The sequence below is a fragment of the Poecilia reticulata genome, linkage group LG16 (genome assembly GCF_000633615.1).
Source record: "Poecilia reticulata strain Guanapo linkage group LG16, Guppy_female_1.0+MT, whole genome shotgun sequence".
NCBI lineage: Eukaryota > Metazoa > Chordata > Actinopteri > Cyprinodontiformes > Poeciliidae > Poecilia > Poecilia reticulata.
This window is the reverse complement of record NC_024346.1, coordinates 31,637,795-31,653,471: the sequence shown is the minus strand read 5'-3', so window position 1 is coordinate 31,653,471 and position 15,677 is coordinate 31,637,795. Positions and strand designations below refer to the sequence as shown.

Below are 15,677 nucleotides of genomic sequence, written 5' to 3'. Positions count from 1 at the left end.
CAAGTATGGCTGATTTTTATTAGACTACCCTGCTCTTTTTAAAGGCCTTTTACTAAATATGTGCTTTCTACACCAGAGCATTCAGTTTGACGTCAGGCCCGGCGTGTGCGTCTCGGGAGCTTCTCCAGASAGCGTGTCTCGTCTTCTGGGGGAGTTGGCCCAGTATGGCACCCACTACCTGAGGCTGAGTCGCTTTTCTCTCCAGAGTGCTGACAAGAAGGGCCTAGTCTTCCAGGTATGTTTATATAATCACCATTAATTAATGCCTTTGGGGCCACATGTTTCCCCCCTCTCGTATTTTGCGCTAATGTCAGTGTTACACCCCGTTGTGTTCATCAATTTGGAAAGTTTTAATCGTCCCTTAAGGGACAATTTAGGACAAGCAAGCACAAATAGACACAGTCTATTAATGACAATAGAAAACTCTTTAAAAATGCAAAGGAGAAAAGCAGGGGACCAGCAGAATTTATTAAAAGCACAAAAATACACAAAAGTTCGAGTGTTATCGTTTATCATTAGTCGAGGTTGATTTATCATTTCRTCTGCTTTGCGTTAGCCAGGYAAGAGTGTGCGCAGTGGTAAATATTTTCACATTGCAAGAAGAAAGCCATCGTTGAAAGAGACAAAATAAGTTCTGCTTGCAGTTTATCACGTTGGGGATTCAGCAAACAAAATATCCTCTGGTCAAATTAGAATTACATATTAACGAGTTGTCCGACATGCAAAACACTAAGTGGACCGGAAATCTGATACGCACATCAAGCTAAGCTCACTATCAACACCATGAAACATGGTGCTGGCAGCATCATGCTGTGTGGATAATTTTCTCTAGAAAGTTTCTCTTCAAAGTTGAAGGGAAGATGAAAGGAGACAAACCTGGAATAAAACTTGTTAGTTGCTATAAAAGCAAAAGGGTTTTCCACAGAGTCATGACTTAAAAYGCTAAACACCAATTCTTGCCACGTTTGTTACAATTTTATTTGTAAAAAAAAAAATTTAGGGCTTTGTCCATTACCATGTTAACAATTTGTGTTTTTTTTTGTTTTTTTTAATTAAACTTGATAAAATAAATTAACACAATGGCTGATTTGAAAAGTGTCCCTCTGTGTTGCTGTACCTCACTTCCACTTGCTCAGCCGATGGATAAAAAGACGATATTGAATGATCAATTTTGCTTTATCTTCTATATCTGGTTCCAAAATAAAGCAGAAATGGTCTGTAAGAACAAAACGATAAAAGTCCCTTTTTTATAATAAAGATTGATTCAGTCTTCAATTAAGTCTTGAATATAGGTTTCCTTGAAAACTGATTAATTGCGACTAATTAGTTCATTTTTATCAATCGATTAACAGCCCTAATAAAGAAAATTAAAAAAAGGATTATTTCTCTCCACTTTGCAGACATAATCTACTTATTACTTAAAATCCCAATACAATACTTCGACATTTCCTGTGATGTGAAGAATGATATCCGTGGGTATAATTACTTTTGGAAGAAGTCGCTGCATGTGACTAATAATTTTTCTCGCCCAAGGCGTTCACCGGTGGTCTGAGGAAGTACCTGCATTACTACAGAGCGTGTGTCCTCACCACTCCCCCCACTCTTAGCCTGTTGACCATCGGCTTCCTTTTACGCAAAGTGGGCCGCCAGCTCAGGTAAGACCACACCTCCTTTTTTGATGTTCTGTTTTCTTCTGAAGGTTTCTTTGTTTTCTTTTTTTTGTTTAGTTTTTTTACTCCTTTTAACCTCAACCTCACGCTGGCAGACAGTTCTGACAGAAAGCAGCTCACCACGGACGTCATCACATCACATCACAAACTCCCATTCCTCTCYCTTCTCCCTCTCTCTCTCTCTTTTTGTCCAAAGGTACCTGTCGGAGCTGTGCTGTGTGGACGGACCGTCGGGCTCAGGCCAGGCCGCCTTCCCTGTGGTGAGGGCTCTTTTATGTACACACTGCAATTTGTCATCCATCAGGGCTGTGTTTAACCTTCCAGATGAGATGTCAGCTCGCTTCATGTGGCTCTCCTCAGGGTGTTAAGCTGCTGTCCTACCTCTACAACGAAGCCCAGAGTAACTGCAGCAACGAGAACTATCCCATCCTGCTGTCCCTGTTGAAGAGCTGCTGTGAACCTTACACACGGTTCGTGGCTGAGACGCGCTGAAATCCACAGATGCACAGGGGTCGTTTGAGCTAACGGCGTTCTCGGCTCTGCTCCGTTCAGGTTCGTGTCCGACTGGGTGTACAGCGGCGTGTTTCGAGACGTTTGTGGAGAATTCATGATCCAGGTCAACGAGGATTACCTCAGTTTCAGGGGTGAGATATCTCACACGTATGAAAACAGAAGCACACACACAAACACACACAGCGGAAAGGCAGACTGTCTATAGTAGCAGAAAAACAGAGATTCAATTTGATCCTTTATTGCCTAGTTGGATTTGTCCTTGTGTCTATAAAGGATGCCATGAAGTTATTGGAAAATAATAAGCAGGAAACGGAATCAGTCCCAGCTGCGGCGGGGACCGGAATCGTCTCCGCTCAGAAAACGGCAGGAGCAAACACTAATAAATATTATTGCTTTATTCTTTTTATTTAGCACACCATGCTGATTGGAGAGAGAGAAAAAAATCCAGAAATGCTTCATAAATGGATTTGTCTCAGATTTACTCTTGAAAGCTGGACTTTTGGTGAAGTATTTTCATTTGGTCTAATTASGTTCCAAGAGGAGAAAAGGGGCAGAGTTAAGACATGAAGAGAAGAATAAACCCATCTGTGGTCTGCAGAAACTTCCACTCTTAGCTTTGTGGGTCTCCATTCTCTAACTCAACTCAAGTTGTTTTTCAATGCCAGGTCCTCTGTCTTTATCTGTCTTTTACGTTTCAGTCACTGAGACTGAATTCTGAAATGGAGCTGAGATTTTCTGTAATTAAGGAAAATGGTGGTAATTTGTTCCTCTTGATAAGGCTAATTTGAGCCAGTCAGCTGTTGTTTAGTAGTCTGAACTGTGAAATACTTAAATATCAGGAAAAGGGGTTCTTGTTCTAAATGCATCAAAATAAAAACTGATTGCTTTTGCAAAATCCGACACTGAACAATTAAGAAAAGTCCAATCTTTGCTTTGAGTACATTTTATTCAGCAGAGTAAAAATTCAAAGTTCAGGTAATTGTTTTTCACACAAACAAAGACTCTTCAATTAGAGGCCCTTCTAATAATGAATATAATAAAACCTTTTTTTTTTTTTTTAAAGTTGATTGTAGTGATTGGCAGCATCTAATTAGGAGTCCATGTTGCACAGAGGCCCATTCCTGATGGTTATTTTTCAAAATAGGAAAGACAAGAGAACGTAAAGTAAGACCGATGTGACTTGATCCTCATTGCTCGTTACAAAAAAATTATGAAATTTTTCACCCTTTGAAGTCAGAATGCTACTTTAGAATTGGAAAAAAAATTCCCTGGTATTTCTATGGAGTCTGGAGAAATTTGGAAATTAGTTGAAGTCCTTTCTGGGTCTGATTTAAGTCTGGAAACCGAAAATGGAGAATGGGAAGCTATTAATATTTTCAAACTTTATTCTCTGTCCAATTAACTAGATGTTGAGTCCAACAATCCATCTGTCCAATATTCTTCTGTCCGTTCATTTGTTTGTCCAATATCCATCCATCTATTTAATATCCGCCTGTCCATCCGTCCATCTGTTCAGTACCCACCCATCTGTTTGTCCAGTAACCCATCACTCCRTCTGTCAATCTGTCAATGATTTTTGCAGATTCCTTATTTAAACACCGTATAGAAATCTGACAATCATTCAAACAGGAGAATTGGACTTTAAAAACATGTCTGAAGTGAACTGAGAAGACTGGAAAGTAGAGTCTGAAATAGTATAAGTATGCTGACATGGAAAATATGAAGGAGCCCTGTCTGCTGCTGCATTAAAAGGTGTATATAGCGGATTCCTTACCGTGCTTTGAAGTTCTGTTTTTGCCGCAAGCAGAGACACTAAAGGATGTTGATGTCTTGGTTGTGAATGATAGTAGGAAGGAGCAGCAGACGGTTAGGAAGGTTGGAGCTTCACTTGCTCAAAAGTGAGTTTTCTTCATTCAGACTTTATGGTCATGACGTATAGCATCTTTCTAGGGCAGCAACTAATGATTAATTTAGTGATTATCTATTAATTATTCTGACAATTAATTAATCGGATAAAACAAAATTTCACATTCTACAGATTTTTTTATTCAACCACCTAAGCTTATTTTATACAATATTAGAAATACATCAAAAGATGCAAATAATTCAATAACTAAAATAATGAAATATTTTATTTATTTATTAATTAATAATAAATTATTAATTTATTTTCTTAAATAAATTAAGAAAATAAACATTTTATTGCCTAAGATGCAGAAACATTCCTTTTGTAAATCTGAACCAGTCAAAGGTAAAAATGCTTGGCTAAAATATGTTTACATCTGTACCGGTGTTCTGGCTCAATTATTGTTCTGAATATGCTATTTGTTTCACCAAATGACATTTTTGAGTCTCTATGCTTCAATTAATGATTAGTCAATTAGTTAACAATTATATCAGTAGTCGATTATACACGATTAACCCGGTCAGTCGTTTCAGCCCTACATCCGTCTTAAACTTACCTAAACCTCCAGTCAGAACAATGGAAAGGGATGTTTAAAGAAAAAAAAAAAACATCTCCAAACCAAGAAACCACTGTACTTTGTTCAATGCAAGATTATGCTCTTGCAAAAAACATATGTTTATTTTTTTATTTTTTTCACGGACGTTTATTTAAAATAATTCTCCTCCATTCAGGCCTAARTGTTTACCTGATCACTGATAGCCAGAAGAGACGTCAGCATGTTTACCTGTCAATGAAAACCAGGCATTAATATTCATAAACTCCAAACTCCAAGCCACAAACGTACAAGCTGTTTCTTTTTAATGTTGACACCGGCTAATAAATACAGTRAAGTATGAGTGATTACAGCCTGTCCAAACATCGCATGTAACGCAACATCCCATTCAAGGTCACACCATCATGCTGGCTTTGTCTGGCTAACCGTTTCATTTGCTCATCGGCTACACCTCATCAATTCCAGCCGTGAACCTCCACAGTTCTCGCTCCCGCCGCTTGAAGGACACGCAGATGTCATTGTTCTCTTCGAAACTCTGCCGGGCCGGGAAGTGATCAGCAGCAGCAGCAAAGCTTTCTTGGCAAGCTGCAGGCTTCGTGTGAAGCGCTCGGGAAGCTCGTGCATTCATGTTCTCCTCTGCTTTTTGCTTTGGATCGCTGAGCTAAGTGCTAACTATTACAGGTGCTAATCCAAGCGGCCAGTTTTGTCGCGCCCTGTGAGTCACAGTAAAAAGCAGAAAGTTTAAGGTCCACCACTGTTTTAGGTATTTCATTCAACAAGGGAAAGCTTTTTTTTGTTGTTGTTGTTTTTTCTTTTTTAGCACACGCAGACATCAACTGGTATGTTTGATTTTCTGCAGACAAACATTTCTGGGTTCAAGGCTACACTCTGATATCAAAGGATGTGGAGGACTGTGTGCCGGTCTTCCTGAGACACATTGCCAACGACGTCTATGTCTGTGGGAAGACCATAAACCTCCTCCGAATCTGCTGTCCGCAGGTTTGTTTTGCACATTCATAGCCAATCCGTGCAAATGTGGAGGAGGRTCAATTTAATGCACTTGATTTCTGTGTAAAAATAATCATGGCTTAATTAGTATTTATAAATTTTTCCTGCAAACAGGACTTTCCTTTTCTTGTTTGCAATGAATTCATTAAGCATTTAAATGAACTGTTATTATTACTGATTGTGTTTATTTTCTTGTTTCCAACAAGGATTCAGTTGTTTGCATTTGCTAATAAATGCACAGACTGGCTCTGCTTACTTAAGGCACTCATCCATCTGTCACAATTATGAGTTTATGTTTTATTTTATACTTCCAAATGGCCCTTTAAAAAGTGAAACGCATAGTCAATATTTTAACATGGATCAGGAAGTTTCAATCAAAGCAGAAAGTGCTTCCATATATAGGAAGAGTTGATATTGGTATTATATTTGCTGAGAGAAAAAAAAATCAGAAATGATTAAACATTTTTAGTTTTTTGAAGTGTTACTCAGACAGAAGTGTCGTAAGATGAATCTGTTGTTAAAATTTTTTTTAAGAATTAAAAAAATGTCATGAATTTTTTTTGTCAAATGTATACATTGACAGGTTAACACTTCAGTAATGTTCAGAATTTCTTAGACATTTTGCTTATTTAGACATAAATGAATGCAAACTAATATGAAATGCATCAATGAGACCTCATGCAGTCACGCTTACAGTAGAAAGATGGGACGTCTGCTTGGAAATCTGATTATTTGAGTCAAATTATTCCTTCAATTCAAAGGAATCCAACAATACCATATGAAAGTATTCACACGCCTTCAACCTTTCCACATTGGTAAACCATAAAACCTGCTGAAGAAAAGCATTGCAGAGTAAAGCAGCAAAACGCAGATTCACGTTTCAACTTTGTGTTGGCCTGTTACATACAACCAAACAACAAAATGTGGAAAGGTTCAAGGGGTGGGAACATTTTGTATTTCCAAACTTCTCTCGCTGCTTGTGTCCAAATCCCTCCCGTATGTCATCCCAGATTCTTCGCTAGTTTACTTTTGGATCTAGTGGCGCAAAAGGAGTTGTACTTTCCGACAGCTGGTGCAACATATTTTGTTTATGAAATGAACTCTGAGGTTATAAAACACGATGTCAACATGATGAGTCATCCAAATTTAACACTGGAAGCAGCGTGTCTCCTTTTTTGTTTTTTTGCAATAACTTCTCACCAAATCTGTTCCTCCACCAGCACTACATCTGCTGGTCGGAGCTGCCGGTGCCTCGCATCGCCGTCACCTTCTCCCTGCAGGAGGTGGAGGAGATTGAGAGGGAATGCGCGGTGTATCGCGGCCGCATGGAGAGGATCGCCAAACACAGCGCCGTCAGCAGGGAGGAGCAGGTAAGGATGCGTTTGAGCTTTATTTTTCCAGCTTGTGTTTTGCTTTTGAAGGCATCGAGCTAGTTTGTATGGCCTGCAGCTGGCAGCTGTGACAGGCTGAGATGGGGAGGGGGGAGGGAGGAGAGGTGAGCTCCGGAGCAGGGGGATAAATCTTTGTTAATGATGATTTCTTGCCTGTCTATTGTTAGGCCCTGCGAGCAGAGCGAGCGCGCCAGGAGCTGATCAATCAGGTCAGGGAGTCGGCGGCTAAAACCCTGGAGAGCATCCGAGGTTAGCGTCACGCTTAAACACTCAGAGGCACCGCTTCTTCTACCTGTTCATGAAGCGGCTGAATATACCTTCAACGTGTGACATTAAATACGGTTCAGGTGAAATTACACTAATCACACTTTGCCGTCGTGTGACGACGCATCTTCCATTACCCTAAGAGTGTGAAATTTAACTATCAGTTACAGAGTTCACCAAACTCCTCGAATACATTTTTTTTCTCTTTTTCTCCACAAGATGTAAAGGATTGTTGGCAAAGGAGGATGATTGGCTTGGGGAATGCCTGCTCGGTTGCTTTATGCACGTCTCGGCTTATTCGAGTGCGAGGCAGATGGCGGTGTTGTTTTGTGCTGCGGCGCATAGTTGGAGGGATGCGGATGTTGAGTTGCTTTTCGACCGGGAGGGGTAAACAGCCCCACTGTTATCTCCCCCACCTCCTGCAGGGCGCCAGGTGTCACAGCGTCTAGCTGAGGAGGCCAAGAAAAGGGAACGCTTTGAAGAGCTGAAGCAGCACCTGGAACAGGAGCAGGAGGTAGTTCAAGTGGAAATGCATGTTTTTTGTTTCCTTTAAAAAAAAAAAGAAGTAGTTTAAACTGTGTTTCTATATCTGAACGAATGTTCAAGAGAAATTCTAAGAAATATGAAATATGTTTTTTTTTTTGTGAGAATCTGCAAACTAGTAATAGGTCAAACAGAATGTTATTTGCACTTCTCTGACCATGATATGTTGTTAGTTTGGCCAGAAAATTACCTCAAAAACAAAAATATATCTATTTGAAACTACATAAACACAGCAGTCTGTTTCTAACCATCTTTATTTGCAGCTTTGCAGTGGCTTGAAATGTTTTCACACTTTGAACTTTCTTCACATTTTATCACTCTACATCCTAAATTTTTGTGCACCAACGTGCCTTCAGAAGTCAGGTAATATTACTTGTAGGAAATTTATTCTGAATAATAATAGTTATTGCAACTTTTGCTTGAAGGTTTTCAGGAATTTTTTTAAATGGAAGATTAATAAATAAATTGTAGAACATTCCTAATGAGTGGAACAAAGCCGAGACTTGACCATCTTCTTAAGCAGGCGAATAAGGAGACCATGAATCAACGATCATGCAAATTAGTGTTCATAGAAATTCTCCTTCTGCTCTTTCCTGTTTTACTGGGAACATTGGGCAAACATTCAATATCTGGATGTGCAAAGCTGGTTGCTGATTGCTCCCAGTGACTTTCTGCTGTAATTGCAGTAAAAGGTGGTTGACTCAGAACCCAAATATTTGTAAAAACATATTTGAAAACTAGTTATACTTTTCCATTCACCTCACCACGACATCAGTACTTTTGCAAGGCTCTAAAAAGTATGTGTTAAATTTGCATCTGTCTGAGGTTCGAGAGCCAATAGTCTTTACACACTTTCTTCAGTGCAGTTGCTCTGTTGGTCGGGAKGAAGATGAAACAAATTAAATACACCAATAGGTTAATACTACCTCCTTTCGAGTCCATCGGTTATCCAGACTCAAGTCCCTGCTGTGATAAATACGGTGCAGGCTTCCCTCGTCCACATTAGCTCGACATTTGCTCATCTTAAAACATGCTGGGCAGACAATTTTTTTTTTCCTTTTTTCAGACCCCATCTTTATTTCTCAAACACCACATAGAATCTAACCCGCTGGTTGCCCTCTTTGGTACCATCTGAAAGATTGACACTCCTCTGACCCTCTGTAAAATACCATGCATTATTTTTCACTTCTCTCCTGGCTACGCACGGCTCTGCTAAAATGGAGGGACACGACCCCGTTCGCCCACGCTCAGTGGTCCCGTTTAAGCCTAAAAAAGATCTCTGCCTCGGTTAGCAACTCCAGAGGAAAGTTTCGCAAGATGTGCAGACCTTTATCTGAGGTGTTTTTCTTCACGGTTCATACTCGGAACCCAACTTTCAGCACCCTCAAGCAGTCCTTTATAGAAACAACGAAGCTGGTTTCTAAATGGGGAATGTGATGGTGTCACATGTAGGATGACTTTCTTAGTTCTTTGAAGATTAGCACCAAATGATTCTGTTCAGTTTGTACCACAACACAATGCACATTCTTTTCATTTTAAAGACTACAGTTAATTTGAATAATACTTTATAAGGGGAATATTTAACTATTCAAACCTTTGTAAGGACTTCCAATAGGTTTTAACACTGTCAGGCTTTGTTTGCAATAGAGATGTTTTCTTTGTTTTTTGTTTTTTTTAAAAAAAAGCACAAACTACTTTGCAGTGTTCACTGAAACTACAGTGATTTATGTTATTTTTCACATTGTTGTTTTGGGGCCAGTGTAGGGATCAGTAAACTCGGCTCATCTCTTGTCACAAATACTTTCCATGCTGACAGCTGAGGTGAGACTGTGGCTGTGGATTTTCTCCACACAATGTCAGAAAAATCTTAAGATAACCCTCTAAAGGGAAGCGCAGGAGATTAAAACATGGCCTCAGAAACATACAAATAAACATTTCCAGCTTAAAGAAACAATGCATTGCCTGCGTTTGTTTGTGTTTCTGCGACCAGTGGCGAAATGCAGCCAAGAAGAAGCAGGAGGACGACAACTTTGGCTTTGCCAGAGAGCTGAGAGACAGAGAAAAGAGACTGCAAGCCCTGGAGGAGCAGCTGGAGCAGAGAGCCAGGTTTGACAGCTTCCGCTCTGCCTATTCCAGCTGACCAATCMGTCCATGTTGGGCATGAACATAAACACTGTATGTTTACCATGCTGAAACGTCACCTTCGCGAGTACTGCATATGCGAGCGGCTAGACTTATGCATCATTCCTGCACAGTTGGGATAACTGTCTAATGCCACAGCGTGAGCAAATGCTATCGGAGCTGTCATTCAGCTCGACGACATGTTGGAGATCAGAGCGTGCCAAAGCTGAAGGGAGGAAGCACCTGCCATCTGCAGCCTTTTTAAGCAGCCAGTTAGCATCTTTCTACTCCTCTTTCCTTCAGGAAGGATTTGTAAAATTCAAGATTTTAAACAGAATATATTTGGGATATGGACAATAAAGAAAAGTATCTGGGTTTTATAAAGGCAAAGATTTCTATTTCTTTGGATTTCTGTGGATTGTAAATGTTGCTGACTCCAGGTCAAAGAGCCATTTCTRCCCTCTGTCCGACAAAATATTGCAAACTCGAGTTGACCTTCACAAAGAAAAGATCATTTAAAATATAATAAATGTATATGTTTTTATTCTGTAAACTACTACATGCTGCTAGACTTACTACTAGTGCCACCCTGGGCAGGTGCCCATATCAAAAACCACCACTAGGGAAACATTTCATGCATGTTGGCAGCATCTCCGCTAGTCTTTCACATTGCTCAACTTTTTTTTTTTTTCCTTCTAAATATTTTCCCATCATGCCATGAAGCAGTATTTTTACTCTAGGCTAATATTATGCCAAACACAGTTTCTTGACCCAGCTGTCGCTGCTCTGGATAAAACTTGCATCTGAAAGGACGTCCCTCTGTCGCATGTTATAGAAAGGAGCTGATTGCTCAGTACAGCCGTCTGTCGGAGGAAGCGGCTCGCAGAGAGAGACGGGCCATGTGGAGAGTGCAGCGAATGAGACTCCACGGAGCCAGGRAACAGTTCTTCATGCTCGACAGGCAGAAAATTCAGGTTGGTGACAAATAAATGCACAGAAGAATGAAAAATACGCATTTCTAAGGAGGCAGATAAAAAAACATGCAACAGTTTCTCAAGGTTTTCACCTTTTTATTAATTTCTTTTTAATTCAAAGATTTTGTGCCCACCTTTCAGGCATTGCTGGATAAATACCCCTTTGACCAGGAGAGCCCTCCCATGGCTGCATTGCCATCTGGTYCTTCATTAACGCCACAACAAACTCATGTAATAATTCCCTCATTATGGCAATAATTTTTCCATAATCTCTGCTTTGTTAGAAACTCACTTGGCACACTTGCTTACAGGAATTTCCCACTCAGGAGGAGCAGTCAGCAGACATTCGAAGATCAGAAGCTGCATCCCCGCCACTTAATCCGTCGGCAGCAGACCCTCCTCCCATCTCGGAGGACTCCGACATCAGTGACCTTCTCACTAAATCGCTGAAGCCTGACAGTCAGCAAGTGGATAACGCCTTGGAGGAGATTGGCTCTGACCTACCTGATGCCCGTCCTGCTCTGCAACTCGTTGACTATGACTTTAGTGCCCCCTTTAGCCCACTCGAGGGTATCGCCGGTCAATCTTCATCTCAGTCCAGGCCTCGGTGGGGACYTGCAGTGCAGCCTGACTTGATGCAGTACTCTGAAGCTTCCAGCTTGGGTACAGACCAGGGTCAGAATGAGCCTGTACCAGAACCAGAGGAAAGTGATGAGCAGAAAAAAGATCAAACTAAGACTGAGGGAGGTGAGGCAGACACTAAAGACAAAGAATCAGAGAGGGGAGATACAGCTGGTGGAGGTGTTTCTCTCCCAGTCCCTCAGAGTTCTCTCTCCATTGCCAAGATAAAGGTTCCAGACAGAAGCTCTCATGGCCATTCATCTGATGCTCATATAAAGGTTGGACAGAATGTCTCTGAGGTAACTGCTCCCCTGCCCTCCMMCAACGTTCACGGCCATGCTTCGGACTCGCATATCAAGGTGGGAGAACACGTGTCCGAAGTCGGCGCTCCCACACCGTCCCTCGGTGCTCACGGTCACTCCTCTGACGCTCACATCAAAATCGGGGAATATGTTCCTGAGTGTGTCCCTCCTCTTCCTGTCCCTAATATCCACGGTCACNCACGGTCACTCCTCTGACGCTCACATCAAAATCGGGGAATATGTTCCTGAGTGTGTCCCTCCTCTTCCTGTCCCTAATATCCACGGTCACGTCTCGCACGCCCACATCAAGGTTGGCGAACACGTTTCCGAAATAGAGGCACCGTTACCGTTGCCGAACGTTCACGGCCACAGCTCTGACGCTCACATAAAGGTTGGGGAAAATGTTTCAGATGTTGTGGCGCCGCGGCCTGCACCCAGCGTTCACGGACATTCCTCTGATGCCAATATAAGAGTGGGGGAGTTTGTGTCTAACGTAGTGGAAGGAAGACCTCGTTGGAGCAAACACGGACACGCCTCGGATTGTGTCCTCCAGCCGGGTTGTGTGGTCTCTGGAGAAGAACTCCCATCAGCCCCTCTGCCTGGCAGCTCTTACGGTCACTCCTCAGACTCTGCTTTAGGCATTGGGTGTGTGGTCCAGGGAGAGGAGCCCAAACGAGCAGCGTTACCTGGCAGCGCCCACGGACATTCATCAGACTCTGCTTTGGGCGTTGGATGCGTCGTCACGAAATCCGATCCGCTTCCATCGCCGCTACCAGGCAGCGCCTACGGTCACTCTTCTGATTCAACACTGGGCATTGGCTGCGTGGTGCAGGGGTCAGAGCCGCCACCCGCTGCACTTCCAGGCAGCGCCTACGGTCACTCATCAGACTCTGCTCTGGGGGTTGGATGTGTAGTGAAAGGAAAAGAAGATCAAAAGACAAAGGACGAGGAAGATAAAGGTACTAAAACATGGAGGAAGTATTGGACTCTGTAGGCATTGGTTGGTTTCTTTCGGTTGAGTTTTTATTTCTATGAATCAAGAAGAAAATTAAGTAGAAAATTAGAGCCATCATACCTTTTGTTTTTCATTCGTCACTTTTAAATCCAGCACCTAATGTTCATGTCTCAGCATTCTCAGGTAAATTCAACAGATAAACAGATAAAGTATCAATCCATCATTAAATAACCATTGTGCAGCTTTTCACTGAAAACATTTATTTTTGATTGCAGTAACTGCCCATCTGTTTTAAAAGATTGCATGTGTATTAAATGAGACCTCTAACTAGATTGAGAAAAAGAAATAATACTTTAAAGTCTGATCTGCTGTAAGAGTCCATTTTAAAGTAATACATTTCAGGTGAGCAGCAATAACTTTCTTTTCTTAAATCCAAATTGTTTGGATGTCATAAAATGGGGCTTTTCAGTTGATTACTTTCATACAATGCTAAGCATAATCATAGATTTCAGTATGTTTCTGACTTGTCCTCTGAAGGCCAAATTAAAACCCTTTTTTGCAGCAAAACGTTATTTGCTTGTTTTTTGGAGAATGATCTCTAAATTYTTTCTCAGTTTTTCCTTCAGGCAGCCCCACCGATGACAGGATGGTGTGTTGGACGTCTGGGTTGTGGTTATCCCCTGGAGAGAAGTCCCAGCAGGAATACCTCTTGGCCCTGTCCGCTCAGTACCAGGTGGAACACTACGAGGACTGCTACAACTTACTGGGTTAGTGCAGAACACGGCTGAAAATAAACTTCATATTTCTCTTGGTTGAGGCGTTGCGTGCTTGGACAGCTATTCCCTCTGGGTCTGGATGATGTGCAGCTGAAAGGATTTTTCGCTCACTTTCTTTTTATGAGGTGAAACTGCCAACAAGGTGTTGTTTTTACAACTGGGTGCAATTGATTTTAAATTTCTGGGATCAATTGTCGCACATCCTCTTTGTGTTGAGCATAATACATTTGACTTGCTGAAATGACGGTCATTTCTGAAAACGAGGCTTATGTTTAGCTTTTGGAGGAAAGATCGTGGCTTGTTTAAGTCGCATCCTCGCTTTTTCACTCCCGGTTTGTTGTTTATTCATGCTGCAAGCAAATCAATCAGCATCTTCTCCAGCGAATTCCTCTTCCACGTCGCCGATCGAAGCCGGCAGACATAATTATTAGGGCCGGGTTTCCATAAATGCAGGGATGGAATCGACTGAGCAGGTGAAGCAACTTGCTTCTGGGTGATTACTGCTGTAATCAGTCTGAAACTCGCCTAACTACAGCCTCAATAAAAAACAACAACAACAAAAAAATCCAGACATCTTGTTTCAGTTATGTAACCTGCAGCTGTGAGAAAGACGTTTCCTCACCAGCACGCCTGTCTTCTCAACCCTTCACAGCTTTGTCCCCCGAGTCCCAGCTGCTGAAGCAGGTAACGCGGGGGCCCTGGGGCCTTCCCATGGACCCGACGCTCCGCAGAGCCACAGACACCACAGCTGTCCAGCTCAGTGAGATGGTTTCCCTGCCGGTGCTGATAAAGCACTCTGTCACCGCCCCGCTCATCACGCAGTAAGTTCCCCTTCTGGAAGAGTGCATCGCGAGGAGAGGCTCTCTTTGTGTTGGGAAAGAATTAATGGCTTATTTCTGCAAGCAAATTAATGGTTCAGATTAAAGGTTTATCATTGTGCATGAAAAGTCTGGCGTCACGTTGAGATCAGTTTTAACTGAATCCAGTCTTATTTAATTTAAACCTGTTAAATGTTGCAGTTAAGAGCATAACTGACCCTGCTGGGAGCTTGTCGCTCCAGAATAACACAACTGTATGAATGCAGATTTCTAAAAGTGATGAGAAAGAGCACATATTTCTACAAACTGCATATTTAAACACTAATATAGTTCACTGTGTTGTCAGCCTACTTCCTGCTTGGTCAGGTTTTCCGTATTCGTATTCTGCAATGCAAATGCTTCTCTCCATGATGTGTCAACTCTGTTCCCAGTGTCTCCTTGGTGAATAAGGCTATAGTGGACTACTTCTTTGTGGAGCTGGGGGTGGAAAGACACTTTGAGGCGCTGCGCCACTTCCTGTTGATGGAGGATGGCGAGTTCGCCCAGTCTCTCAGCGATCTGATCTTTGAAAAGGTGACGCTCTTTTGCCTGTAATTATTTCTGTGTTGCAAGATTTTTTATTTATTTATTTTTCTCCACTTTTCCTACAGTCAGATTTGAAGGAGCCGTCAGTACTGTTAGCCTCTCTGCATGTGATTTGTGAGCGTAGATTTGCCGTGTTTAAAAATGTGAACTCACAGATATAAGGACCGTTATTGTCCAACCCTTACCAAAAGTGCTGCWAGCAGCACTTTTGGTAAGGGTTTTAATTTTCTCTCACTAACTATAATTAAATGCTGTTAGGCTGGTTTCACAGATTACTACGGCGAATAAAACAGCATTTATAGCAGCAGCCTGTAACTTTTATAAAGAAAATGTGCTTTTTACTTATTTGTTAAATCTGTCACTGTCATAACATGTGCTATCGGTGCTGTCTAACCAGGGTTCCTGCCATTCAATTTAACTTTTTCCCCCCCAAAAAATAATAACAAAATGAAATGGATGGATTCCTTCCTTGCTTTTTCTTTCTTGCTGTCTTTCCTGCTTGCCACCCACTGCTTTTGTTTTCCCTTTGTTCCCGGTCTCTTGTTTCTCCACATTTAAAGCCTGACCTCTGTAGAAATCTCTAACAGAAACTCGTAGTGAACTTTGGATTTTACAACAACCCCTGAGAAACCCTGTTTCCATCTGAAAAAGTGAAGCATTTCTCCATGAAAAAAGGT

General features: G+C 41.7%; 1 protein-coding gene across 5 annotated transcripts in view; it reads left to right on the top strand.

Moving 5' to 3' along the window:
* tubgcp6 (tubulin gamma complex component 6) overlaps nucleotides 1-15,677 on the top strand; it is a 43,875-nt gene that overhangs the window by 9,093 nt on the left and 19,105 nt on the right. For 3 of the 5 annotated variants that reach the window (XR_535845.2, XM_008432789.2, XM_017309582.1), the window contains exons 5-21: nucleotides 77-235; nucleotides 1,534-1,655; nucleotides 1,867-1,930; nucleotides 2,031-2,140; nucleotides 2,223-2,314; nucleotides 5,502-5,641; nucleotides 6,871-7,020; nucleotides 7,209-7,290; nucleotides 7,731-7,819; nucleotides 9,839-9,954; nucleotides 10,805-10,943; nucleotides 11,085-11,174; nucleotides 11,255-12,004; nucleotides 12,096-12,825; nucleotides 13,436-13,588; nucleotides 14,250-14,418; nucleotides 14,847-14,988. Coding sequence is in view for 4 of the 5 variants with exons in the window: in XM_008432789.2 (XP_008431011.1) it covers nucleotides 77-235; nucleotides 1,534-1,655; nucleotides 1,867-1,930; nucleotides 2,031-2,140; nucleotides 2,223-2,314; nucleotides 5,502-5,641; nucleotides 6,871-7,020; nucleotides 7,209-7,290; nucleotides 7,731-7,819; nucleotides 9,839-9,954; nucleotides 10,805-10,943; nucleotides 11,085-11,174; nucleotides 11,255-12,004; nucleotides 12,096-12,825; nucleotides 13,436-13,588; nucleotides 14,250-14,418; nucleotides 14,847-14,988 (3,297 nt within the window). In the remaining variant the exon portion in view is untranslated. The remainder of the gene's footprint in view (nucleotides 1-76; nucleotides 236-1,533; nucleotides 1,656-1,866; nucleotides 1,931-2,030; nucleotides 2,141-2,222; nucleotides 2,315-5,501; nucleotides 5,642-6,870; nucleotides 7,021-7,208; nucleotides 7,291-7,730; nucleotides 7,820-9,838; nucleotides 9,955-10,804; nucleotides 10,944-11,084; nucleotides 11,175-11,254; nucleotides 12,005-12,095; nucleotides 12,826-13,435; nucleotides 13,589-14,249; nucleotides 14,419-14,846; nucleotides 14,989-15,677) is intronic. The other 2 variants (XM_017309583.1, XM_008432790.2) reach the window with 2 other exon arrangements.